General features: G+C 46.0%; 1 protein-coding gene across 2 annotated transcripts in view; it reads left to right on the top strand.

Moving 5' to 3' along the window:
* Positions 1-7,311: 7,311 nt before the first annotated feature.
* The window catches only part of LOC124476457 (tumor protein p53-inducible protein 11-like), a 28,576-nt gene continuing 7,961 nt past the window's right edge, over positions 7,312-27,926 (top strand). Inside the window, exons 1-3 of one of the 2 annotated variants that reach the window (XM_047033609.1) lie at positions 7,312-7,455; positions 24,377-24,516; positions 26,669-26,673. In XM_047033609.1, the coding sequence (XP_046889565.1) occupies positions 24,388-24,516; positions 26,669-26,673 (134 nt within the window). In that variant the 5' untranslated portion in view covers positions 7,312-7,455; positions 24,377-24,387. The remainder of the gene's footprint in view (positions 7,456-24,376; positions 24,517-26,668; positions 26,674-27,926) is intronic. The other variant, XM_047033608.1, reaches the window with a different exon arrangement.

Raw genomic sequence — 27,926 nt, 5'->3', positions numbered from 1 at the left:
TGAGTCAACGTGTTTGCATTGTGTGTTTTATTTTTATTTTCATGGTTGGTCATTGAACTAGTTCACACAGAAACCTTTCACCAGAAACATTTTCACCACAGACTTGGGGGGTCATATTAGCTGACATTTCTGAGTTTGATCTGCCTTCTAACCCACTGTACACACAGTCAAAATGACACCCAGAAAGGTCTCCCATCAAAATAGTTTGGGACTAACATTTAGGGGATGCCTTTCACCCCAGAAAGGAGGTCTTGGCATTTCCAGCTCCTTAGTAGGACCGGGTAGAGGTGAGGGAGGCCAGGGAAGGGGCCTCTTAAGTCCGTAGTGCTTGTGAACACATCAGTCCAGCATGCTCCTTTCAGCTACAGTAGAATGAGTGAGATTCAGGGTCCTTTTCAAGAGATTATTCTCCTTCCTACTGTAATCTCCCTGGCTGTTTCATGTTTCCGCCACCCCCCACACACACCCACACACACGCACACACACACACACACAAGCACACACATGCACACACACACATGCACACACACACACGGAGCCATTTGGAGGCTTTTATGTTTACCCTGAAAGGGAAGATTCAGGATTGGCAAGGTAACGAAAGAGGAAATGCTGGACAGGGAAGATGGCGTGTAGAAGGGATGAATGCTATCTGATGTTAGGGACTTTATTTTCAGGTGCAGAGCAGTAAGCTTTTTGGCACATTTTGACAGTAATTTGAAATGGACAATGAATGAGAATAAAATAGGTCCGTCTGTTTGGCACATCCAAGAATAGAACTGCAGAGCATCACAGGCACACTCTTCTAAACAGTGTGGTGTATGAAATGCAGGTCAGCATTTCAATGTTTCCCAGGTGATTTAGCTATTTCACACCTGGTATTACTGCTTAAGCATCACAGGCCTCTAGGTGTATTTCAGTGGCTGTAATTGGTGTGAGCAGCAGTGAATTCATAGGAAACATTTGAGTGTGAAAACATCTGAACTTGTTACTTGTCTTGCATGTTTTGCTCTGCCTGCTACTGAGATCCTGTAGGGTTTATTGGACTGTGGACCTCCGAATGACCTTGTCCTCTTTGTCTCACTTTACTCTGTTTCACGCCCCCCTTCCATCTCTCTCTCTCTCGCTCTTTCTCTCTCTCTCACTCTCACTCTCTCTCTCTCTATTTATTTATCTCTCTCTTTCAGCCATTGCTATATAGGTTGAGGAGCAGAATGCAGGGCGTGGCTTACTCGGAGGAAGGAGGGGAGGGAGTGATAGCACTGTCTGCATACGCGGACAATGTGTGTGTGCTCCTTAGGAGCCAGAGGGATGCTGACGTTGTGAAGGAAGAGTTCTAGCAGTATGAGAGGGCCTCCTCAGCAAAGGTCACCTGGGGGAAGAGAGAGGCTTTTCTCATGGGTAGATGGAGGGCATCAGAGAAGCCCAGGCTGCCGGGGGGGCTGCAGTGAGGCAGAGCAGGTTTTAAGGTTTTAGGGGTGTGCTTGGGGTCCAATGCTTATCAGGGGCTGAACTTGGTCTCTGTCAAAGTGCGGCATCAGAGAGCACTGTTGGAGTTTAGGCCCTCTAAGTGGACTGTGGTCTCAGGAAACCGACTCACCCCTGATAAGTTGCTGGCACACCTTGTATAAGCCTCCCACAGAGAAGCACACAGCTGATCCGCAATGGAGGATTATCCACGGGGCCATCGCTACTAACAGACAAGTGGCACACCTGGATCCTACAGTGGGGAGGGAATGTCTTTTTTTGTGATCAGGAGGAGGATGTCGGGCATCTTTTCAGCCAGTGTTCAAGGTTACAGAGCCTGTTTCAGGTGCTGCAGGACTGGTGTAGGAGGCTCGGGTGGGAGTTTTCAGTGCCGCTGTTTCTAGGGGGACCCAGGCACACAGCTTATTTGGGCAGGCCAAGCTTGCAATATGGAAGACGAAAAAGAGTAGGCGTTTGGGAGTGGGGTCGCTTGATGCAAGAGCAGTGTTGCTGGGGCTGGTCACGGCAGGGTTGCGAATTCAGTTCTCGTATTATAAGCTGGCGGGAAAGATGGAGGAGTTTATTGATGTGTGGGGGGTGAGGGGTGCCTTGTGCACAGTGAATGGGAAGGGGGGTTTAGAGCTGAAGTTGTGAATAGGAGGTTTTTTCTTTAAATTATTTTTCGTTTGGTTTGATTGGGAGGTAACATTTGAAAAATTTGTGAAATTTGCAAGTGAAATGGTTTTGTCCTGATAATAAATGGTTGGTCTGGGAAAACTGCTTGGTTGGCTGGCAGTTCTAACTCACCCTGCCCACTGCCCAATAAAGGTATCTTTAAAAGTCAAAGTCTCTCTCTCTATCTGTTTCTAGCTCTCTCTCTCTCTTCCAAGTGGTCCTTGAGCTGTTTTTCAACTGAGTCATTCAGATATCAGATGTTTCCCAATGAATATGCCACTTCCTCCCTGAGGCAACAGACGGTTCACACCTGAACGCACTCAGGATTTGCATCCCTCCCTCCCCTCCCTCCCTCCCTCCCTCCCTCCCTCCCTCCCTCCCTCCCTCCCTCCCTCCCTCCCTCCCTCCCTCCCTCCCTCCCTCCCTCCCTCCCTCCCTCCCTCCCTCCCTCCCTCCCTCCCCTCCCTCTTTTTCATTCCTCCCTTCCTTCTCTTCCATCCCTCCCTCCTTCCCTCCATCCCTCCCTCCCTCTCTTCCCTCCCTCCCTTCATTCCTCTCCTGTTATTTGCAGGCTCCAAAAGGATTAACCACAGATAATAAACTAGCAACTGTCAACAGACAACAAAAACTGGAACTAAGATGCAGAAAGATTTTGCTAGCAAGGTAGTGAGTGGGCGTTGTGGCGCCACAGTACATCTAAGTACGTCTAATCGCCAGGACGGTGTGAGCTCGACCACGCTGTGCAGCACTCTCAGGGGAGGCAGGGGATGAGATTGGCTTTGTGACGCCCTCAGTAACAGTTTGTTCCAGATGAACACATCCCGAGACAGTCTCTGACGGGGCCATGTGTTAAAGGAAGTTGGCATCATGTTTTTAGACGATTTTGATTTCCCTGAAGAAAGGTCATGTTTTCACGGTGATGAGAAAAGCAGTCTGGGATCCTCTCACCTCCTGTTGAGCGACACGGGGTAACTATCTGTCCCTTTGCTTCTTGTCAATTTAACGACCGATCAGTAGGACCTTGTCAGTAGGGCCCTGTACAAATCAATGGCATCCTTTACATGAGAACATCTTAATGACATGAGTCTCACAGAACCTGAGGGTTATATTTAACAGCCACAGTGAAGTTGATTTCTACCTCTTTTGGGGAGTCTAAAACACTATATGTATACGGTTCAAAGCTGAGATCCAAACATTGTCTCGGTGTGGCTGGTCAAGTGTCCCCATTTGAACCCGTATGAAACATTCAGCTCAGAACATCTGTGTATCCTATCTTTAGAGGAGTCTGACGTCTCAGAGCTGCAAAGCATGGCCCTTTGCCATGCTTTAGATGCGGTGAGTGCACATCAAATCATCACTGATGCTGAATGAATGTGACCCACAATCAATTTCATCCTCCTCTCATTTCTCCAAGAGGTGGACGGTGTCGGGATGGGAGCTGATGAATCATCCGGTGTGAACCCTAACTGAGAGAAGTCTGGCTGGGGTCACCGAAGCGTGTCGACCAGCTAATCTCTCTCCCGGTCCTAGACCAGGCAAAGCCCTGCTCAGTCCTTCTCTTTCATCATCGGCAACAAGGTCAGACCCCACTCTAATCTAACTCTTTATCTATTCAAATGTATTTTCCATCCAAGCGGAACCCCCCCACCTCCCTCCCCCATCTCCCCAATCCCCAACCCGGGCAGTACACTTGAGGTGCACCAGGCACTGATTGAAGATTTCTTATGGAACTTCACAGCCTTCTCTCCTGATTAACAGAAAGACTGACATAACAGTGTTCCCCAAGTTGGCTGTATCAAAGTGTTAGGTCTGTGGATTCACTGCATGGGGTATAGCACACTCCCACCCCGGTTATTTATGGTTGACTTTCCCTCAGTGATGCAATGTTCTTCATGCTAGTCGCTGCTAGTAACTAAGACATTGAATCTTTACTCCACTGAGTCTCTAGTGGAGATGACCTGGCAACATCATCTCAGCTGGCAAATGATTTACCTCTGTAATCAGCCATTTCCTCCAGGGTTTCATAAACATGACCGGGTTATAACACATCCTAGGATGTGGTTCTACTGTAAATGCAGTATACATGCTAGGTGCAAACAGTGTTGTTGACCGATGATCCTATTGTCAATGTGTAAATGAGAGCCAATATTTCCTAGACTACCACGCTATAATGCCCATAGGACTAGCTGGCAAAAGGTGACTTTCTTTCTCATTTTTTAAAAGTAGGAATACCGCTGTACTCGAATGTACTTCGTGTACAATACAGTTTGCCATCTGCTATACATTTGTTACTAAAGGTTATTACAGTTATCTAACACGGCTAAAAAGCCAATGGAATTAACAGCACTTCCTGCAAACCATCTATTGTTGATAACCAGCTTAGCCCACAAGGAGAAATAATAAGCCAGCTGTTTGCCAAAGGTTTTGTTATTGTCTGACAGCAGAGACATATTAACATACTTCACAACTGCTCCGATTTGCCCCTACGTGTTAGTCTTTGATCTTCTCTCTATCAGATTTGCAACTCACATGGGGGAAATAATCAGATCATGAAAAAATAATGATGTTTCACACATACATGTCATTAGCCCGCTCGTTTTCGTAACTCTCCGTCTAAAACTCAAATCCAGGAACATTAGCATTGTCTTGAAATAGCCTCATTTACACTTGGCAGGGAAAACGCAGAAATTTATTTATATACGTGACAAATTTGCCATTACAATTCCAGTGAGAACTGTTTGTTTTGATCCAACAATTCAATCATGCCAAGCCATTAGAAACTCCTGAGGGAGTCATTCCCTCTTGGATATATACAACGACTTTAATTTTGTTGTTATGTGCAATGACAATAAAAGGCATTCATACAGAATGTTTTGTATTAATTATAAGATGACCACATCCCACCATGATTCACGTTTTGGGCATATCTGGGCCTCGAGTTTACAGGTGACACCTGTAGTAGCTTCACTTGCTTAGAATTTAAAGTTCAAATGACAACAAAGAAAGTGTGATACAAAGAAAGTATTCCTGTCAATATTGTGCTCTAAACTTCTCCTCTCTAATCAGTCTCAGCAAAGGAGATTAGTCGCCCTATTAATTTTGAGCGAACTGCGATGACAATTAAATCATTATACATTTTTTATCTCCAGGTTTGAAAGGAGAATAATTATTAATCCAAAAGTAAAGGATGAGGCAGGAAAATGATTAACTGGCTTTTTTTCTGGTCTGATGGAACCCAGGAGGACAGGTCCTAGGTTCACAGTACAAACACCAACCACAGGCAGAAAAAAACAGAAAAAAAACAGTCACACGGACATCTGAAAGCTACACTTCACCTAAGTTCAGAGCCAACCAAAGAGTCAGGTGGTTGAGCGGTTAGGGAATCGGGATAGTAATCTGAAGGTTGCCAGCTCGATTCCCGGCTGTGCCAAATGACGTTGTGTCCTTGGGCAAGGCACTTCACCCTACTTGCCTCGGGGGGAATGTCCCTGTACTTACTGTAAATCGCTCTGGATAAGAGCGTCTGCTAAATGACTAAATGTGAATGTAAAGATAGAATGCGAGTGATCACCACTAGATTGGCAGTGAAATGATTCTAGTGATTGAGCCTCTGTCATTTTCAACCCTGTAGAAGCTCATCGCAGTATAGCATGCTCCCTTCCCCTCACACACACACTCACACACACACATTGAAGAAACACACAGATAAGATGTGATATATGCAAATCCACACCACCTGTGGACATGTCACTGACAAAGTCCAACGAAGTCATAACGGAGTCTGCTTTCCAAAAAGGATGAGCAGCTTGGGGAAGGTGCTTGGAGAGCATTGCAGGGTGTATATTGGATAAGGATCGGATAAGGATAGGTGACTCCACCTGTGTATGTGGCAGGGGGGGGGATCTCCCCCCCCCCGCCCACCCCCACTGTTCTTCCTTCCTGCTGTTTTTCACCGGCTCTGCATCAATGCCCAATCAGATGGGATTATTGGCCCACTGTTCCTATTTGCCTGACACTCAAACTCGCTCCCCTAGGAAGACTACCATCTCCCATCAGTCTCGTTGCAATAATCGACTAACCTTTTCCCCTCTCCCTCGCGACAAAACGTCAGCCCCTACGAGTCAACACAAATGCGTTTACAATTTGGCTCTAACACCACAAATCCAGTCCCTCCTTTCAACGCTCGTGTGTGGCAGCCGCACAGGGATTGAGGTTCCCCAAACTGAATCTCTCCCAAGATGTTTGTGTATTACCTCTGCGAAAGCACAGAGAGAAAATCCATTCAATGCCAGCGCATGTGAGGATTAAGGGTAGCAAAACCCACCTCTCACTCTCCCAACCGGGTCCTGTGCTGCTTGTCACTAGATGCTCGCCATAGGGAGATGTTGGCGCAGCTGTGGAGTGGATGTGTGTGGGAAGACATCTCACAGGATTAGTCAGTAAGGTTGGACGTGCTTGGATGCAGTTCTGTAACAAGCCTCTGTCATTCCAGGCTTCTCTTGGACTGTATACATCTCAGCCATCTTCACAAATGAGCACTGACACCATTTAGGACTGTCTTGGTCTCTCTAAACCCTTTCATCTCACTCACTTTCTCACTGCATAAATTATGTGTTTTTTTTGTGGGAGGAAGGCAAGAGCAGGTTACCTTGAATTCTACAAGGGACAATTGGTTGGTCCATAATGAAGTGGCCAGTGCAATGTTTTTTGTAATGTAGAATTGTATCGTTTAATTGGATTAGGCTGCATGCAGGAGGCTGGATGGTGATTCTGTATGACGGTAAAGCACATTTTCCACAATATACTCTGCTGTGCCAAGAGATACAATTTCTTATGAGAAAAATAAAACGAAGATCTCCACTGAAAAAGTTTGTAGTCTATGACTAGTCTTAATCCATGTCTGACAAACTGGGCCTAGATCATTTATTGATGAGGGATAAGGGTGCATTTTAGGCTATGGGCTAACTATAGCGACGTTTCTCTAATTTAACTCATCATTGATCAACAACAGCCTGTTAGACATTCACGAGGACAAGAAAATAAATAAAAAATACAAAAGTAACCAACCTTGCATTGTTTAGATGGTTACGACCATTCTATATATTACGGTAGAAGTTCGTTTTACCTTCGCTGTCATGTGCACACTTTACATTACGGTAAGTGCGTACAACTGTCGGATTCTCTCGATTTCAAGACTGTTTGAAAACCTAAAGAGACCGTCGTTGTGAATTGCATGTTCGCGTCTTCCCCCACTCGTTTGTTACTGTCTACGAGTGAAAGAAAACTATCTGGATTGTCGCATTCCCGAAGCATATTGTAAGTACCCACATACTTTTTTAGTGGGATTTTATTCTGTTCAGTCGTTCTTTGCCTTTCATTGTATTTCTCTTAATAAATATGTCCCTGCGTCTTAAGGCAGACGATTCCGTTCTATGTTTCTTATAAATGTCAAAATATTCAGAACAACAATTAGCGTTCAACAGCCTACTCTTAAAAAATGTTTTGAACAGCTGCTACAGCCATCCTACTGTGTCGGAATTTATGGCTAACAGTGGAATTATTAAACATTATCAACAAAATAACTTCAACAACAAACAAGTCAATAATTGATGTATTAAGAATCAAATACTGCCTATAAAGGTTGACTGTAGCGAGACTCCGAATGACATGTTGCTTGTGGTCAATTTCTTGTGAAATCTTTTTTACATTTCTCAATCATGTCATTAATTATGTTCAGTTCGTTTAACTAGTTATTTGTGGTTTCTTAAGAAAATCAACACGTGCTCACCCACTATTTTGATCAGACATTCACTTCATGCGTAACATGAACTATAAACAAGCAGAAACGTGACAATTAAACATTTTTTAGATTGATGCACTGGTATCAACAAAACATTTGAAGATTGCCAAACGTTGTCTTAATTTTGCAATGAAGCCATGGAGAAAGTTCTTTTTAGGTCTGCTTTGTATTTTTTCAAGTCAATCTTCGATTTGAACTCCACTACCAGTCAAACCGCTTTCAAAACAATGCTTATGCCAGTCCTTGTAGCCGAATTAAACCCGTAATACATTTGATGTAATAATTACGCCTTTCTTTTCCTGTTTTCATCCTCCTACTGGCTGATTTTGTTTATGTAAAGCTTAATTTAACCAAAGTAGAATTAAGAACATATCACTGTCGTTGCTTCTTTTTATGTATGTATGTAGGCTATGGATTTAATATTTTATTTTCCCAACACTAACTCAACTGTTATGCAAAAGTGCCCGGAGGACATCAATTATAGTACTTTCCATTGCACTGCCTAAGGGCAATGAGCCCGTTTCAGGAGAAATAGTCCAGTGCCAGTTAGACATGTTATCATCCCTCCTGCAGATGGAGGAAAGGGCAGTGACAGGGTATGTGTGGTTCGTCTTGAATACTCCTGAATATTTTGTGTTTTAACTGCCATGTAGTGGGCCAAGTCTAGCAGTAGTAGCAATTTATGTTGTTTTCAAATTAAATACTTGTTTGTTTATGCTAGTTGGACATCACTCCATTTGAAGGCCATAGATAACGCACCTGAAGGGTAGGGGGTGTCACCTCATGACCATGCATTGTCCCAGTCTGTAGAAGCGTGTTTATGCGGTTGACATTTCAGTGAACATGACTTCATCCCTGTGGGGACTCAGCCCACTTTTAGCGCAGGAAATTGTTGCAGAATCTTGCCTGTCAGTATCGCACATATATGTGGTGTTTTCCCTCAACTTAATCTTTTCTCCACTGATTCGTGTGTTTGCAAAGGTTTCAGCCCATAGTCCATGTACTGTATGTTTGCTAGGAATTATGGGCCAATAGGGATTTCTCTCAGCTAAGGCCATATTTGACCGTATTTCATCATGTAAACAAAGGCAGAAGAAGGTACTTGCTAAATGGTCAACTTGGCAGCTGAAAACATTCTCGGTGCTTTTTGTCTGAAACAAATGTTCTGTCGAAGACAGAGCTTTGGGACGTGTTTATTTTCCTGCAAGCAACCCTGCAAATGGTTTTGCCCTCTTCGTTTGTGTTTCCCATAATTAAAACATAATAATTACAGCAACACTTTTCTCTAATCATGCACTGATCAGGAGTCAGCATGACACATGGGCACTGTGGGAGGGGCGGGGGGGGCTCTAATTAGCAAAGGAAAAGGAATTATGGAGGTGAGATGGAGGAGAGGTGGAGAAATTATATGTTATTCTTTCTGTGCTTCCATGGAGATGATGTGCGTGGGGTGGACGAAGAGGGGTAGTGGTCTTGGCTCTTGTCACAGCAAAGGCCGCAAGGTCCGTGTTAGCGTCAGTGTACGTGTTAGCGTCAGTGTCCGTGTAGCGTCAGTGTCCGTGTTAGCGTCAGGGCAGTACTTCTCCTGCTCCTCTCACTTCATTGATCAAGATTAACAAGGCCAACGTTGATTGTGTTCTCTACCTGCTCTACTTTTCTCGACATAGAGACAGGAATCTGAAACGGTGGCAGAGTTAGTCGAGGTCCAGAAGCTGGCTCATCTTGGTGAAGCTAGTGATTTCACCCCCCCCCCCTGCCCTCCCCCCCACTGCCCTCCCCCCCACTGCCCTCCCCCCCACTCTCACTGCAAGCTGCGTGGCACAACCAGATGGTGACCCCCTTCTCTGGATTTAACCCCTTTGCAACTCCCTCACTCCGTTTCACCGGGCACTGCAGAAAGCCTCCTGTTTCACCGGGCACTGCAGACATTTACATTTAATCATTTAGCAGACGCTCTTATCCAGAGAGACTTACAGTAAGTACAGGGACATTCCCCCGAGGCAAGTAGGGTTAAGTGCCTTGCCCAAGGAAACAATGTCATTTGGCACGGCCGGGAATCGAACCAACAACCTTCTGATTAATCGTCTGACTCCCTAACCGCTCAGCCATCTGATCCCCGAGAAAGCCTCCTGTTTCTTAAAAGTACACTGAAAACGATGTGAAATGTCCTGCGTTTGCGGTTACGTTAACTCATATTTTCACTTCGATTCGAGCGGTGTAATTGTAGAATTACACAACAGCATTGTGTTTGGGTTCATGTACTGCGGTCTAAGGATGCATGAAGACTGGAGAGAAGCCAACTTCTCGTTTTGCTTCTAGACCTGTCTTAGCCTGCGGCTTTGTGTCTGAAACAACCGTGGTAGAGCGAGGTTGGTTTCCTGGGAATGGCTTTGAGCACAATAAGCCTCTCTTTCTTCAGGCCTTGTTTCCTGACATTCCGCCTTCTCTCTGAGGAGGATGTGGAGGGAGGTCATTCATTTTTCATCCTTGCTGACGCTGGGCTGTGGCAAACGAGCCTGCAGGTTAAGGCTAATTCTAATCTTGGAATTTTCCAACCATCTTCTCTGTTAGAGTATGAGGAAAAGCATGTAGAATGCTTGCTGCTGTAGGAGAATCCTTTAAAAACGTTTCATATTGTACATAAGTCTAGTTGATTCTACTTTACCCATAGTATCAGCCCTATCTTGAAGTTACTGTCCTAATAACAGTGGGAACAGACCTTGACTCTCCTGGTCAAGAACTGCCTTGACAGGATCAAGGGGGGAAGACATTGTTCTTGGCTTCCTCTCAAATGTCCTTAATATCCTGTCTGTTGTATTAGCAGGAGTAGCCAAGGGCCTTGATAGAGGGAGACGCTGACTATGCTGCATGCTTCCAGCAAATGTGGACTTCTCATGGACAAGATTTAGAGCAGTGGTTCTCAAACCTTTTCCTCAGGGACCACCTGTCCTGCATGTTTTGGGGTGTGTTGGAGCAGGGAAACATCTAAAACATGCAGGACAGGTGGTCCCTGAGGAAAGGTTTGAGAACCACTGATTTAAAGGAAGCAAGCCGCTCGGTGATTCTCTGATATTGCTCTGGTACCATGGTGCTGATGGACCAGCTACCCTCAACTGTGATCGCGAGTGAACACGGAAAAACATATGTCCCGGGATTACGGCAAGAGCTGTGAAAGATTGCGAGAGTCTAAAGTTTACAGCGAGTGTGCCCCCCTGCAGCCCCCCAAACCCCAATCCTTCTTATGCTGTGTTCATATTTATATTGTATTTCATATTGTAAATTGGCAACTTATATTTTATTGTATTCCACTTAGTATTGCTAGTTATGTATCCTTAGTATAGTTAGACCACATATTTAAATTTAAGATTCCTACATGTTTATTGTATGCACCTTCCTGCTAAAGCAAATTCCTTGTCTGTGCAAGGAACTTTCATGGTGAATAAATCCCTTTCTGATTCAAACCAAACGCAAAGCGAATTATTCATGCGAATGAGCGTGTTTGCATTGACTTTACATGAAATCTCGCCGCACCAATAATTAGCTTTGTGTTTGGTGTGAACACAGCATTAGACTCTCCATCCAGGTGCCCACCAAAATGGATTCTTCGATCTTCAGAAAGCCTCGCTGTTTTTCTTTTAATGTGTCGTCTTTAAGGCAAACTCTAAATTACATGTTTTGACACACGTCATCCACAGATCATATTTGGAGCAATTGTTTCACAAGTGAGACAACGTTAACTAGGTGCTAGGCGTGGATCCCACAACATAATCCAAGCATGCCATACACCCCAATGTCATTACACGCTTCTGTAATGTCTCTCTGTCTCATTCTCTGTCCCTTCAAAGAGGTACAACACTGCACAAGGCACGTCTATGTATGGTAAAAGGGCACAGTCATTGAATCTTTTTATTTACAGACTCTGAAATCAGGGAGGGGCAGTGTGTTGGTGTGGCCTTCGGGCCACTTGCTGTTTCCTGACAGTGTGAAAGGAGGAGTTGCTTGGAATCAGTCTGTGCCTTTGGACTGTGTGTGTGTGTGTGTGTGTGTGTGTGTGTGTGTGTGTGTGTGTGTGTGTGTGTGTGTGTTTTTATGACGTGGTGTCACATTTCCCTCTGGCCTTTTAGACAAAGCACCCTTTCACGTCTTGGTGCTCACACATGAATCTACGCCAGACAGTCCCCCCCTCTGTAGGGTTTGTGTCTGAAGCATATTTCAAAGTTGAAAGTGTTGTGGTGTTGTATAGCCTCCTAACAACTTGACTTAGAAGTTTGCTAAACGTAGATATCCAGTATAGTATTGCCACACTATTTTTCTGCTGATGGTCACAAGATGACAACTTTATCTCTCTGTCAACTTCCAGTCACCACAGAGATATCACCTTGGAGGCTGTCACGGTAGTACACAACCACAGTTCCGGCACACTGTCACCTTCTCTCATTTGCTCATTCACTAATTTAATTAACACAGTAAAGGAAGTCCCCCTGGATGACCTCAGTTTTGCTCTGTCGACGCCGAGCCGACCATAGAGCGATCATCGTTCATAAGGACAGCTTCTTCTAAGATGTTAGGTATTATTATTAATGGTTTCTGGTGAAGGGCTCTCTTGTTGGGTTATTTATTTTTTGTTGAAATGGAGGTGCTCTAATTACTTCCTAAAATTTAGAGGTGGTATAAAAGAAAAACTGAAACAAGCGCACTTGTACTTTTAATATTCTATGTTCAAATCTGAAAACTTGGATATAAAAAAAAAAATACATAAACAAAACATGGTTTATCACTCGAATTGATACATTTTCTTTCCCTCCATTTTGTGTGTGTTTGTGTGTGTGTGTGGGGGGGGTGTTAACTGAAGCAGAATACGCAGATTCTCCCTCTATGCAATCTGTTTAGTTGATATTTTTTTGTTGCAAAGATGGCAATCTGAATACCAGATCATCCCCATGTTCACTCATGGCACTTTTTCTGTGCCAAAGTCTGTCATGCTTTGCTCCTTTTCATGCCTGGATACCAAGTAAGGCCACACTATGGCTAATTGAGTACATAAACGCGACACTGTACATTCGCTGACACATTTAATGGTTTGACCAGATTTGGGCATGTTCTGTCCCGAAATGCAGAATTTAATCACTTCCTGTAATCTACATGGTGGGTAATTATGTGGATGTGATGCTGTAAAAGCAGTGGCCCTGTTTCTGTGACTGGAGGAACTGGTGACCCATGGTCCACAAAACCACCCTTTATCTCTGGTGCCTGGGCACGGTGCAGTCTTAAGTTCTGCTCACAGTTGACGCATTGCTGCCTTGCCCTGTGGCATAACCTGTCTACTGAGCTGTAATCCTGACGAACAACAGACAGGATGTTATTCATAATTGGCTTTGAACAAGTTAAATGTTTGATGCTTAAGGGAACATATTGTATTTTGCCACCTGTGAATGTAGACATTATGAAAATGCACATGCATGTTGCTGACGTACATCAGCAGACGTCATTGATGTTTTTTGACTTGCTTCTCAGAGTACTAAGTTATTAATTTTGTTCAATGTGAGCACTTTAAAGTAACCAATAATGACAGCTGTGAAAATATGTGGGGGATGAATGCAAATGTATGCAAATGTAACCAAATGACCTGGCCACCTGCTGAGCCTAAATGATTGCATGGGGACACTTAAATCAGACAAGGACAACCCTACAACCCAGATCTGTCAGTGGCAAGCGTGTTTGCATGTACATGTACTTTCTGGTTTTACTCTGTGCATGTCAGGTGTTTGTACAACTTAACAGGGAGTCAGGTTGCTGATCGGTTAGGGCAGCGGGCTAGTAATCAGAAGGTCGCTGGTTCAAATTCCAGCTATGCCACTTGACGTTGTGTCCTTGGGCAAGGCACTTCACCCTACTTGCCTCGGGGGGAATGTCCCTGTACTTACTATAAGTCGCTCTGGATAAGAGCTTCTGCTAAATGACTAAATGTAAATGTAACTTTACAAATTGGTTGGGATTCAGCATGGCTGGTCTCAGCACTCAAGGGAAATCCCTCTTCTTCTCTTGGTGGTTTTACTGCCTGCTAGTTGTGGCGGTAGCTCTGTACGAATCAGCAGTAGTTATCCGCCTCTCAATAATCCCAAAACTCTGGAACTGTTTTTATATTGGGTACGCTCCACAAATGTGTCTTTGTTAATATTATGCTTGGCTGCCAAAAGCTACTCTAAGGTTCAGAGCTTGGTTACTGACTCATGTTTTCTGCTTAGGGAAATATCCTAAAAAAAACCCTGAAGCCTGTTAATGCTGCTCAATTACACCCATGCTTTGTCCATTTCCGTCGATAGCGGCCATGAACTGCTTTTATGTCTTAATTGTTTGGATGTTCAGGGCAGATTCCAATCCCTAAATGGTTAGGCGTAGCCTCTTTGCTGTGCTTGAGTTAGAATGTGATTTGATTCATGGCTTTTTGAGGGGTGATTGCAGCCATAAGAATGTGCATTCCTCTCTCTGTTTCTGTGTGTTTGTCTCATCTGTCTGAGAGTGCGCATCCAATATCCATCTAGGGACACTTCATGGCAAGACAGACAATGTCTTCATGATTGGGTCTGTACCTAGGTGTGTGTGTGTGCGTGTTGATTGTCATTTGTTTCTGTGTAAACTCTCATGTCCCCCGCGGGCAGTATTGTTCAGTGAGAACCTGAATAGCAGGGATCCCCTGTGGAGGGCAATTCCCCAGACTCACGGTGGTATGGCAGAACACCTAGCTCACAGACCATACCACGGTAAATGTCTTTGTGAGTTCCTAGTCCAAGTAGACTACCCCCGTATACCCAAACAAATGGACTCTCCCATGTTTGATGTTTACGGGTCTCAGATCTTTGAAAACTGGAACAATTTGCCTTACAGATTGTATTTCTCTCTAGCATACAGTACACACATACACACACACACACACGCATACACAGACACACACGCATACACAGACACATGGACTCTTACCCACCTCCACAGCCATCAACCCTAGCCTCAAAGACAAACAAGTCATTATTTTTCCCACAGAATGAGAGGGGGATAATTAGGCCACATATGCCTTTATCCTGTTATTCCAACTGTGCTGGTGGCCTATTGAAAGAGACTTTGCTACCATGGCACCAGGCTATCTCGGTTGTCTTTGGCTTCCTAGTCGGGCAGCGGAGCATCTGTGAAGAGGAGCGGGTCCCTCAGATCAAAGGGCTGATTCAGACTCACACTCTGATCTACACGCATTCATACACACTGAGGAAAAAGTTTGTAGTGTCTGTGAAAAGCAAAGTGAAATCCTTTTAACAGAGTTGATCTCAGTAGCAAGGCTATTCTGTTAGTCTAGCAAGGATTCGCAAGCGGTCGAATGACTAACAGGAAGCACGAAACCAACCACACACATGCTAAACAATGGCATTTATCTCATTGTGTTGTGTCTGGTGTAATTGTCTAATGTAGTCTTTAACGCGAGAGAACAAGGTTCTGTAATCTCCGTCATAACCCATAGTGTGCTTTCTATTGCTCCTCTGTCCTCTTCTCACTTCTGTCATTTGCTGTCCTCACCAGTAAAACGCATTGTGACGAACAAGCCGATTTCCAGAGCGATATAAAACTACAAAGAAGAGCTTGTGTGACACGTGTGCTTTTTGATGTGTGTGTGCAGTGGCGGTTGTAGATTTTTTTTACTGGGGGGGCCAAGGGGGGGAGGTCGGGGGGGGCAGGGGGCAGTGTTTAATCAGAGGGGCACATAAAAAAAACTGAAAAAAATTATATTTAAACATTAAATACTTTAATTTTGCTTTACATTAAAATCATATAAACAGCTCTGGCTCTCCCCCTACCAGCTCCTCAGCTCTCTCACTTTAGTTACTGGGGCAAAAAAGGCTGCAATGTCCCTTCCTCGTTTCATAATGACCACCATAAAAAGAAAATCCAACGTGTAAAAAAAAAAATTATAATCAGTCAGCTCAGGGGGGCCACAGGGGGGGGGCAGGGATATTTTTACAGGGGCACTGGCCTCTTTAGGCCCCCATGTAGAACTGCCCCTGTGTGTGTGATAGACTATACACGCTCTGCCTGATAATGGCATGGAAACCATTTAGCCTAATCAACGGCTCAACCACTGCCTTGGTGCGGAAGGAGCAACGACAGCCGGAGGTGTCCCCACGGTTACCACTCCAAACCAATAAAGGAGAGAGCCTAAAGGGAGATTAAGCACAGTCAGTTGGAAGGTATCTGAGGTAAAGGAATGGTATCTGTGGTAGACTTGAACTGGGAAGAGTGAGAGACTGCTCACATGCCAGACCCTAAATAGCTATAAAAACAGCAGTGGGCAATAAAATACAGATTTTATCGCTCTTGTAATGGGTTTTGCACCATACAAGTTTTGTGGTTGATCACATTAGCGGCAGCATGGCTGAGTTATGTGGCATGTGTGCGTATCATGTATTCAGTGTTTGGTATTATACTCAGAGGGGGGCTGTGATATTGAGCGTATGGCCTACATGCTATGCTAATTACATATCCTGCCCCTTTCGTTGCGTTCTTGAGAAAAAAATAGAGGATCGAAAAAAGATTTAAGCCTGGAATGTTCTCTTCACCCCAGCAGTGTGAGTTCAGCTGATGTTAGGAATGATTAAACTACCATAGAGACTTACATCTTTGTTTCATGACCAGATTAAGGAGAGATGGTCCAGTCCATGTTGCAATGACTACAGGTAATTGCAAGCAGGTCCCCTAGACACATAAATCTAAACTGTTTTGATTGTAGAGGCAGATCATTTGGGATTTGAGCATAACAGAGTAGCAAACAGGGAAGGCAGACATAATTGTTTAGTCTCAATGTGCCTGACTTTTATAAGACAATTTATCCTGTTCATGAAGATGCACTCCATGACACAAGCCCTCAATCGAACGATGTCCGCCATCAGCCAGGTTGCCTAGCAACTAGGTAGAACCTGAGTGAACAGTAGGGATGTTGTGTAGGAGGGCCCAGGTTGTCGATGGGGTCGTTGTAACACTGATTGACAAATACACATACATGCATATGCTGTAGACACATATACACAGTACACACATTATCTAGAAGGCCAAAACTTTATTGACAAGGACTTGAAGTACAAAGACCTGGATTCATTCAAGGGTTGTGTAACATGGTTACGATTTCGTGCACACTTGTTTTTGTGTTTTTTTGCCAATAGAGCAGGAAACATCTTAACAGGATTAGCGTGTCGCAGTGTAGAGACGAGATGCTTTTGATGCCGTTCACTCTTCTAGAACCTCAGAAGAACCTGGGGTTCTCCAGACCATGTGCTGTGGTTTCCTCAAGAAGCTGTAGCTCCTAACCCGTACTCTACCCTTAACCAAGGGTCCCCTCTGGTGAGGGCCAGCCATCCGTCGGCCTGACCTGCCCAGACACTCACTCACATGGAAGAAACAGACGTTTGGCAGAGCCTCCACAGTGGCTCCCACTTGTGTACCTGCCTATCATCAAAACAAGAAGAAGCCTTTAAATATGGAAGTACGGGAACATAAGAGTGAATTTAAGGTGCTGTTCTCTGCCAGTTCCTGCTTGGTAGCCTGCAACATTTTCATTACTGTTAATAAGTGCTTTGATACAGCATGTTATTTACCTTACGCAAGCCTATGATTTCCCCGAGCTGCTTCTGAGAAATGCATTAAGTTACAGCAGTGTGACCTCTCCCCCTCTCTCCCCCTCTCTCCCTCTGCCGCTCGCGGTCTCTGGATAATCATTTTAAAACAACCATTAGGGGCTTGCAGTGTCTTGTATTGCGTGTGTGTGTGTATAATTGATTTGTGTGCGGGTGTATTGGGATGGGATTTTTCTCTGGGTTTTTTCTTTGTTGGCCCGTGTTAGAAGACTGCATAATATCTGGAAAACAGACTGCAGGACACGTGTTTACCTTCGTGTGTGCTAGTGTTTACAATGTGGCACATATTGCTAGCAGTATAATGAGTGAAATACTGCCTGGTTTGATTAGGAGTGGAGGGGAGCACTCAGAGAACTCTGTAGAGAGCTCCTCAGTGGTCCAAAGTGCTCAGTCACTGTTTAGAGTTACAGCCACTGGTACGTGAATGGTGCTTCAACATAGTTATAGGGTTACTTTCAGTACTTTAGCACGTATAGGATCCACTCAGGATTCACTCAATAGACCTGTAGCATACTATACAGCGAGACCTACACTACAGCATGTTGTGGATTAGGAGCAAACAAGGTTTAGAAAGTGAGTCTGTTATCTGAAAACTCATTAAGCCAGCATTATAAGGTCCATAAATTAGCCTCTGCCAACTGTGTTCCTTGGCAACAAGCAGTTAACGTCTGGCATTTCCAGCAACCTGTGACTCCACTTCATCCACCACGATAAGTTGCTATGCAGCGGCACTGAGTGTGTGTGTGTTCTGGAAGCTGTTGGACGCTGCCATGTTTGCTTCTTCTCAGCGTTCATTTAGGAATAGAAGGAAGCTGAAGGTGAGCGAGATGAAAAAGAGAGATAGTTGTACATGAGGGGCGTACAATTTGAGGCCATGCTGAATCCTCGTAACTGGAAACATGTTATTTTTCTTTTCCTTCCGGTATCGCCCTCCGAGTCTCATAAATTCACGGAACTACACGAGGGTTATTCGATTAGATGGTGTATTTACCATGAGCCACATTGACAAATGGTCCACGTAACACTTCAAATGAGCACAGTCCATTTGCGCCTGTTTAAAACTTGCTCTGAGTCTGGCATTAGTTCCCCAGTAGAGAGGGAGACGTTGTGCTCTGTAGAACCTCAACGCCACCTCAAGCCCTTGCTACTGTTTAGGCATTGGTAAAAGGTGGCCTCTCGTCTGCTCTTAGTGGCTGAGTGCTGGTTCAGCCCCAGGAGCTGCCGGTGTTTTCCTCTGGTGAGATGATTCATCTCCCAGCAGCGAGTGTCAGCTCTGCTTTACCTCAAGTCGGCCCCTGCAGCTCCTGCGCACACAACTCCACTCCCAATTCTACCACGCTACCAACAGCATGATGCCACTATTAGCACCCCACTGCTAGCATGCTGCTAAGAGCGTGCAAATGCTAGCACGCTACTACAAAGCAAATGTGCTACTAATAACACTAGTATCAGCAGCACATCACTGCTAGCACGCTGCTAATCACACGCCATTGCTTGCATGCCATTGCTAGCATGCTACATATCGAAAGAAGGCTACTAAAAGCAGGGCACTGGTAGCATGCCACTAATAACACACCACTGCTAGCATGCCCAAGGGGCATAACAGCCACACAGCGGTGACTTAGCTTCTTAGCTGCCCCCCTTCAGAGCAGGGGCCATCACAACTAGTGTGATAGAGACTGTGACAGCTGGGTATAATCTATATAACCTAGCTGAAGTGGGGGATGGGGGGAGGTGGGATGGGAGGTGGGGGGAAGAGTGGGAGGGGGGAGGGTGGAAGAGTGGGAGGGGGGAGGGGGGAAGAGTGGGATGGAGGGGAGAGCAGGTACGAGATAGGAAGCTGGTGAGAAGGAGGGAGGGAAGAAGGGAGGGGAGGTTCCTGTCTCTCAGGGGATCAGGGAGACCCAGCTGTGTTTCACACACACACACTCGCGCTCACACACACTCACACACACACACATACCCGTCACTCTCCCTAAGCCCATCTGACAGCCCTTGAAATTATGTTGGTAAATGACTGGATGTGGAAGCCGGCAACACTCGCCGCTAGACACGCCAGAGCACTCCAAACTCTTGTTTACTGGAGTCTGTCAAAAGCAGCTTGTCCCATGTGGAGCCTCGCACCTCTGTTTTCTCTGCCCTTTCCCCAACGCCAGCCTGTTTCCACTGCGTCACTGGAAAGAGAGAGGGGGGGGAAAGAGAGGGCAAGAAGGATGGAGAGACAGGAACAGAGGGACAGATCCAGGGACGTGGATGGTGATTAGAGGTTCAGTCACACAGACAGGCTGTAAATGAAAAGGGATCTACTGTGCTTCCTGTGGCTAACAACAGAGTATCAATTTATCACCTCTGATTGGAATCAGGGGCGCCGCTAGTGCCTACACTCCCCACTGCTAAGATTTGTACAGCTTTCCAACGCCAGCCTTTCGTCCTCTCAGCCAAGCCTTTCGGGCAGGCTGGCTCACTCTGGCGGCTGGAGCGCTACGCTGCCCAGCCCTGCTTGTTTGTCGTTAAGACGTCTGGCATCCACTTCTGCCTTCTGTTATTCCAGCAGAGCACAGGAGTGAAGGCTTCCTGTTGTCAGCACCTCCCTCAAAGAAACCAGCCCACCTCCTTTAGGCAGGTGCAGATTGTGTCAGCCAGTACCTGTTTGACCTTGAACATCAGGCTGGTGAACAGTTCCGTCACTGTGATGTGAGAGGCCTAACGCCTGTGACGATGCACAAAGGATTCCTGGAGAGCCGGCCGCAGACACGGTGGTCTGATGTACACCTTCACACATGCTCAGTGCGAGTACTGCACTTGTTCTTTAATACGGTTCCGCCGCAGAACTTTGCTGGTGAAAGAAGTAGGCCGTTGTCAGGGAATTGTGGGTACTGACGTCTCTGAGGACGACAACGTTTTAAGACCCCCTCAAACATCCAGTCTGTCTTGTTGCAGTTTCATCCAAGTCTTCCATCTTCCTTTGTTTACCCGGTAACAAAGCCAGAGCTTAATTTCACCTGATACAGGGATTAGAAGAAAGGCGGTCGTTTCCTTTGAGCTTTTCTTAATATTGACACCAGGGTTATCAGGGTTGCCATTCAGTGATTGAGCTTCATCCTCCTTCTCGAGGTGAGGTCTCCCCCCTCTCCCCTGTTCCTTAATTCATATTCATATTCTGATTGTTTATCTGGACCTCTGGGAGGAAAATCCATCGACTCTCCACCAAGACGTGTTTAATGATCTAGGATGTGTGGGGGGCGGGGGCGGGAGCGGGGGATCATTGTCTCTCGTCCAAATCCATAGATGAATTTCAGCTTTAGCCTGATGAGTCTGTTGTTGTCGTCAGCATGCAAGCCCTTGAGCCAGAGAGAAAGCAGTCCTCCCTTAAGCACTGTGAAAAGGCTATATTTCAACGGGTAGAATCTTGAAAGGTTTTCAACATTACTTAGAGCCAGTGGAGATAAGATATGCCTTGGATTGGGTCTCAGATCGATTGATGTAGTTAGGTTTTATTGGAGATAGACCGGGAGATTTTGTTTTATGACTTCTCTATGCTTTAGTTTAAATGGAAATATGATAATGGTGCCATCATTAGATTATAGGATTGCAGTCCATTTATTCTAAGAACAGACCCGTGCTCAGACTGATGGAATGTCTTCTGCAGGAGTGAAATAGTGGAGACTGTCTCTGTTCAGTCACATAAAGAGAAAGGTGAATAGGAAAGCATCTGTAATTCACTATTTTACAGCAACAGTTTTAATCGCAGTCTTGTCTGCTTCCAAAGGGATAATTAACCTCAAACTTGTGCTTCGTGGCACTTGGGGTCCAATTGCTTTTTTTTTGCTCACCCAACTTCTATGTTGATACTCTTGCGTCATTTGAATTCATTAAAAATAATGAATTCATCGTTCAATAAGAAACAGTCTCTGCTCTAGTCTTGCTCATTCTGGCTGGATCGGTTGGGGCTGGCGGGTGTTATGCAAGTTCAGTTGCTGGAACAAACATTCCCCCTCTCTGCTGAAGAAAAATGGAACTCACAGTGCCTTAAGAGAATGTCGCTGGTATAATGCCATGTTGTAGTTCTTCATTCCAACTCTGCTCCTCAACTGCCTCTTAGACCCACCAGCAGAGCTCATTCTAGAACCCTGCATCAGTTGTGAGGAGAGTTGTGCAGTCTCAAACCCCTCTGCGTCGTCAGAGATCGACATGTTTGGACGCCCGTTGAAGCATCACTTCTGATGGCAAGGAGTACAGCAAGGCCCCCCTGAAAAAATACCTCTTCGTTAAAGCTGGTTTCAATGATGGAGAGGAGGCACACCATTGGCCGTTGCTAGGTAACTGCATCAGCATTACACAGGCGAGTCAAGGAGGGCTGACTTGAGATGCAGGGAAATTATCGAAGGGGTGCGAAGTGAGGGCAGCGGGCCAGAACTTATAGATGTTTGACACGAGCGAGGAGGCACAAATCTTTTGGTGCTCTTTCACTGGAGGTCATGGGGTTGGCATCAGTCACCTGTGCAGACCAAATACAACCTAGCATGCTGTGGGACTCAGATAATGGCTCAGAATGCCATTACTGGAGTGGGGCTTCAGACATATGAGCTTTTAGTGCCTTCGGTCAATGTGCAGATACTCCTGCTCCACTGATATAAGCCTAATAGTCCGTCAGATGAAAGGGGCCATAGATGATTGGCTTTCTGTACTTTTTGTTCTAGGTATGAGGGCTGTTCCTGAGACTAATTTATTACTGTAGGTCTGGCCGTAAACATCCCTTGCGCAGACAGCAGGAGGACATTGTGTATCTGTGGATGAGGCAGGATGTTTGAGGAGGATCTTCAATAATGCAGTGCAACAGATTGGATTCTTCTGAGGTTAGGAATCCGATCAGCGGCTGGAAATCCCAGCGCTCCTTCTCTGGACTCTCTGTTCTTCTTCTGTGGTGCTCTCTGTTCTTCTTCTGTGGTGCTTTTTGCTCATCTGTTGGTGTCATCATCCGTGTAGGTAAACCTCATGGTTCAAAGGCTTTTTGTGAGATGAAGTCACATGGTATGTGACCAATGCCGACACAATGTATGCCGGCCCCTAGCCTATTTACGAAGGAATGTTTAGGAGCCTGTGTTTCATGTACACATACAGGCTGGAATGTGACCGGTTCAGTGAGGTAGTTCCTACCTAGTTTTTTAACTCGTTTCACCAGCTCCTGTCTGTTGTGTTTTTATCGTTTGACTGTGTCAACACCAGCACCAGGAAACACCCAGATCTTGTCTCATTAAATTGGCGCATACAAGTTAGCCCAATACAGGTAGATAACAACCTTTTCAATGATCCCTTTCTCCTCTCTCACACTCACTCACACACTCTCTCTCACACACACACACACACACACACTCGCACTCACTCACTCTCACACACACTCTCACTCATTCACTCACTCACTCACACACACTCTCTTTTTTATAGAGCCCAGCTTAGCCATTTGGTATATGAGACAATAATAAGCATGTTTTTTCCGGTCTAACATGTATCTTTTTCTTTGTTGACCTTCATTAACGGCGACTTTGTTCTTCTCACTGGGTTGATACCCTCTCTTCAGGAAGACATGAGGCACCTTGTTCTTACCCACAATGCCTTGCCTGTTGCCTTTTTGTCCTGCATCTGTTAAAATTGCTTGTGAACGATTTTATTTCCTCATCTCACTGAGGACCATTCATTGAATCTTGTTGTGAAATTGTTCATTGTTTAGTTTTTTGACCTTCAAATGTTATCCGTTTTTGGTTAGGGTGAGGACTCTATGCAGTCTGCATTACCATTTGCAACAATCGTGTTCCCTGGCGTTTATAGTCCACAAGACGTTGTCCAAGTGCCGGAACTAGTAAGGTTGTGTGTAGGTGCTGTGTTCAAGGCCATTCAAGGTTGAGTGGTGATCTGAGTCACTTTCCCTTCAGACCCACTGACCTATGTTGTGTATCTGATGTCAGTCCAACCCTCGGCCGTCTCTTCCCACCTGCCTCACATCTGTGATGTCACCTAAGAAGCTGCGAGGACTTCAGGTTTTCCCTTTACAGCCTATGAATAAAACACAAACCGTGAACGGACACTTTCTGTCCAACACGGTACAGTCCGGTGTCAGTACAGCTATATGGAGAAGCACAACGCTGTTTCTATCAAATGGAGGGGGCAGCGTCAGCTGAAAGGAGGGGTGCAGGTGTCAGTGCCTAAAATGCGGACGCCGGACAGACTGTAGGCGCCCCTCGTGGCTTGTTAAGCTCTCACACCTGGGGACCGTATTTAGGGCACTGTAACCAAATCTGCTGATGGTGGAACCTGATCGATTTGTTAGCCCCACTGTCTCCAGCGAGAGAGGACAGCTCTCCTTACACCAGTCTGCACATGGTGTGTTTGTGTGTGTATGTGTGTTCTGTGTGCATGCGGTATCTACTGTGTGTGCACACATCATACGTAGGAGATATCTGAGTAGGCATCTGTTACTGTTAGCCAGTCAGCAGTCTAGGTTCTCTGTCTCCAGGACAAGAGAGGGCCATCTCATTAGTCAGCTTGACCTGGATCAGCATTCTAAATCTCTTTAAACACAAGACACATAATGCACTTGACCAACATTGGCCTTTAAGTTTGAAGTATTTTACAGGGCCGAAAATAAGTACTATCTTGCGTGTCTGTTCGCTGTGCAGAAGGAAACATTTGTCAGCTCCACTTCACTGCGGTTTGCACTGATCAAAGGTTTCCATGGTAGCTCTCTGACAACCCCCCTCCCTCTTTCCAGTATTTCAGACCATGTCTTGTAAACCCCACCCTCCTCTGATGAAGAAGCACAGTCAGACGGACCTGGTGAGCCGGCTCAAGACCCGCAAGATCCTGGGTGTGGGCGGAGAGGATGATGACGGAGAGGTGCACAGATCAAAGGTCAGCAGCTCTCTCTTTCCTCCTTCCCCTCCCTCTCTGTCCTCCCTCTCTCTCCTCTTCTCATGCCTTCCCTTTTTCTCCTCTCCTGCCCTTTCTCTCTCCTCCCTCTCTCCTTCCCTATCTGTCTACCCTAACTCTCCTCCTTCCCTATCTGTCTACCCTAACTCTCTTCCTTCCCTCTCTCCCTCCCTCTCTCTCTCTTCCTCCCTCCCTCCCTCTCCCTTCCTCTTTTCCTTTCCTCCTTCTTTCTCTCTGTTGATGTATCCTGATTAAACGATCCATCCAAAGTTTTCACTGTGGCACTACGGTATCTGTGATGTGTCAAACCTTCCCACGGACACCCTGCTGTGATAACTAGACAAGTTCTACAATGGTGTCATTCATTAGGAGGCTGATGTCCCTGACAATCAGTATTGGCTGTTAATTACCCTACACAGCACCCTACACAGTACCCTACACAGCACCCTACACAGCTCCCTACACAGCTCCCTACACAGCACCCTACACACCTCCCTACACAGTACCCTACACAGTACCCTACACAGCACCCTACACAGCACCCTACACAGCACCCTACACAGTACCCTACACAGCACCCTACACAGCTCCCTACACAGCACCCTACAACACCCTACAGCACCGCACATGCAGAGTGGAATCATCTCATCTTCTAAGAAATCGGGGAGGGAGGGAGGGCGGGAAAGGAGAAGAAAGGAGGGAAAGGAGAAGAAAGGAGAGGGGTCAAATGGGTAAGGCAGAGAGGAGAAGAGTGGACTACATATGGGGAGGAGGTAAGGAAGGGCAGGCTTACTGGATGTGGATGAAACAAAAGTCTTTCCTCCATCATTCCCTCAGCCTTCCCCACTGTTTATTTTCTCTCTTAATGTTGTAACAGGAAGGCAGAAGCTCCAGACATCTGTCAGCTTGATCCTGACTTGGAGGCTAAGCTCTCGGAGGCACAGCCTGGAGATTCAGATACAGTCTGTATGGGGTCAGATGGCTGAGCGGTTAGGGAGACGGGCTATTAATCAGAAGGTTGTTGGTTCAATTCCCGGCCATGTCAAATGACGTGTCCTTGGGGCACTCTACTTGCCTCGGGGGGAATGTCCCTGTACTTACTGTAACTCGCTCTGGATAAGAGCGTCTGCTAAATGACAATGTAAATACAGTCACTTGGCCAGATCTAAGACCCTGGGGATGAGTCCTTTTGTCCAAAGTGTTGAAATAATGCATGTATTCACTCGCTCAGTCGTACTTTGTGCCAATGTATATGAAATGAATGGTATTTCCCATCGTTTGTAGTATACCACTTCAGTGGTTTTGACCCAGTTTCTGAGTTTAATTCTATTTCCAGGGATGCATTATGCAACAATACGTTTCTCTGGCAACATTATCTTTTCAGAAAAAAACATGTTCTGGAATAAAATAACTTAGTATTTTCATAACTGAGTGTTTTTGTTGCTATCCATAAAAGTGTTTTTGTTGTTGTTGCTGCATTTCCCCACACGTGTGTTTTGATAAGGAAATATAAAGAGAGGAGAGAGAGAGAGGGAACAGGAGTTGTTCGGAGAGAGAAACTTTTACGGGATCCCAATCTTCCATGTCAACAAAGTGGGGAAGTTGTCCGCCTGTCCACTTCCTGCCTCCTTCCTGCCTGTCCACAGTCAGGGAAAAGGAACAACATCCTAATGGGAGGGGCGGGGAAGGCAGACCTTCCTCTGGGCCCCCATCCCTCCCCACGACACAGGCTACATGTGGCCAGACGTGTGCCCTGGCTCCCTGGAGCCCTTCCACCACATGTGGCTCGCTCATCAACCAACCAATCACTGAGAGTGAAGTCACGCGGGCTCGAGCCATTGGATGAGAAGTGGAGTGTACCTTAATACGGCAATTAGCTTCCCCCACCACTTTGCTTGAGTCTAACACTACATTAGCATTCTTGTTGCAGAGCTGCACCAAATATGGATCTTTCTGGCATCTGTCGGAATGATTTAGATGGGAGTGTAACTCTGTGGTTTTGACTGGAGAGGTGGTGTGTTCAAACCCATCTCCCAAATACCTCCAACCATATGTTACTTTGGACTTGGCTCACTTAAAGTCAAGTCCGCTAAATGAACACATCATTAAGGCTGATGATCGTGCCAGTCAGTAGATCTCGTATTATCACAGGCTGACAGAAACCAAAGCTGAGAGGAGGTGCTCTGTGCGTACAGAGGGATCATTCTTTACACCTGTTAAACAAGGTGACCTGGGCTGACCACTCTCTCTTACTAGAGAGGCCATAAAAGATGTGTGGCCTTATCTGTGTTGTTCACCGACTGTGCAATGCTTGATAGATTAATATTTCTGACAACACCTGAATGACTGGTCGACGGCGGCGAGGCTCCGGCAACGCCGCTCCTCACGACCCCATTGTGTGTTTCTCACTCTTTCCTGTTTTTCCACTCCCTACCTCCCTTCCATCCCTCCCTCTCTTCCATCCCTCTCTTCCATCCCTCCCTCCCTCTCTTCCATCCCTCCCTCCCTCTCTTCCATCCCTCCCTTTCCTCTCTTCCCTCCCTCTCTTCCATCCCTCCCTTTCCTCTCTTCCCTCCCTCTCTTCCCTCCCTCCCTCCCTCTCTTCCATCCCTCCCTCTCTTCTCTCCCTCTCATCCATCCCTCCCTCCCTCTCTTCCATCCCTCCCTTTCTTCCCTCCCTCCCTCTCTTCTCTCCCTCTCATCCATCCCTCCCTCCCTCTCTTCCATCCCTCCCTTTCCTCTCTTCCCTCTCTCCCTCCCTCTCTTCCATCCCTCCCTGCCAGCCTGGTCTCACGGCAGAGCCCTGCTTCCTGTAGAACATGTCTCATGCCACTCATCAAGCTCCCCCCCATACTCAGACACTTAACTGTTCCTGTGAAAAAGAAAAAAGAACCCCACCCCCACCTCAGAAACATTGCTGAGCATTATTCACCAGGTCACATGATCACAGCTGGTAGTGGCTAGATGGTGATTGATGCAGGAGAGAAGGCAAGGAAGCAAAATTCCCTGCAGTAGCCTCGTGTGACTACACTGGCTAGTATGAGGCCTTCTATCTGACTGCAGACTAAGGTGTTAGGGAATTAAATTGGACTGTGCAAGCAGGTTCTGATCAAATTTGAACAGGGAAAACACAGACCCCACAGCTCCTCTCTTCATACTTCTTCCTGTGCGTGTGTGTGTGTGCGTGTGTGTGCACGCACATTAGCGCGTGTGTGTGTGAGACCCTATGACTCACAGTGAGTCATCAGGCAGCTGTGAGTTGTGCGAGCACCTGTTAGGTGTTGCACCCGGCGCCGCCATGACGACAGAGAGCTGGAGGGCGGGCGGAGGCCGTCTGGAAGACCACTTCTCTGATGGCTCAAGCCTCTAGCCAACCCAGGTCGCTCAAGCTA

Source organism: Hypomesus transpacificus, chromosome 14 (assembly GCF_021917145.1).
Source record: "Hypomesus transpacificus isolate Combined female chromosome 14, fHypTra1, whole genome shotgun sequence".
In the NCBI taxonomy this organism is placed as follows: domain Eukaryota; kingdom Metazoa; phylum Chordata; class Actinopteri; order Osmeriformes; family Osmeridae; genus Hypomesus; species Hypomesus transpacificus.
This window is presented reverse-complemented; position numbering and strand designations above follow the sequence as displayed.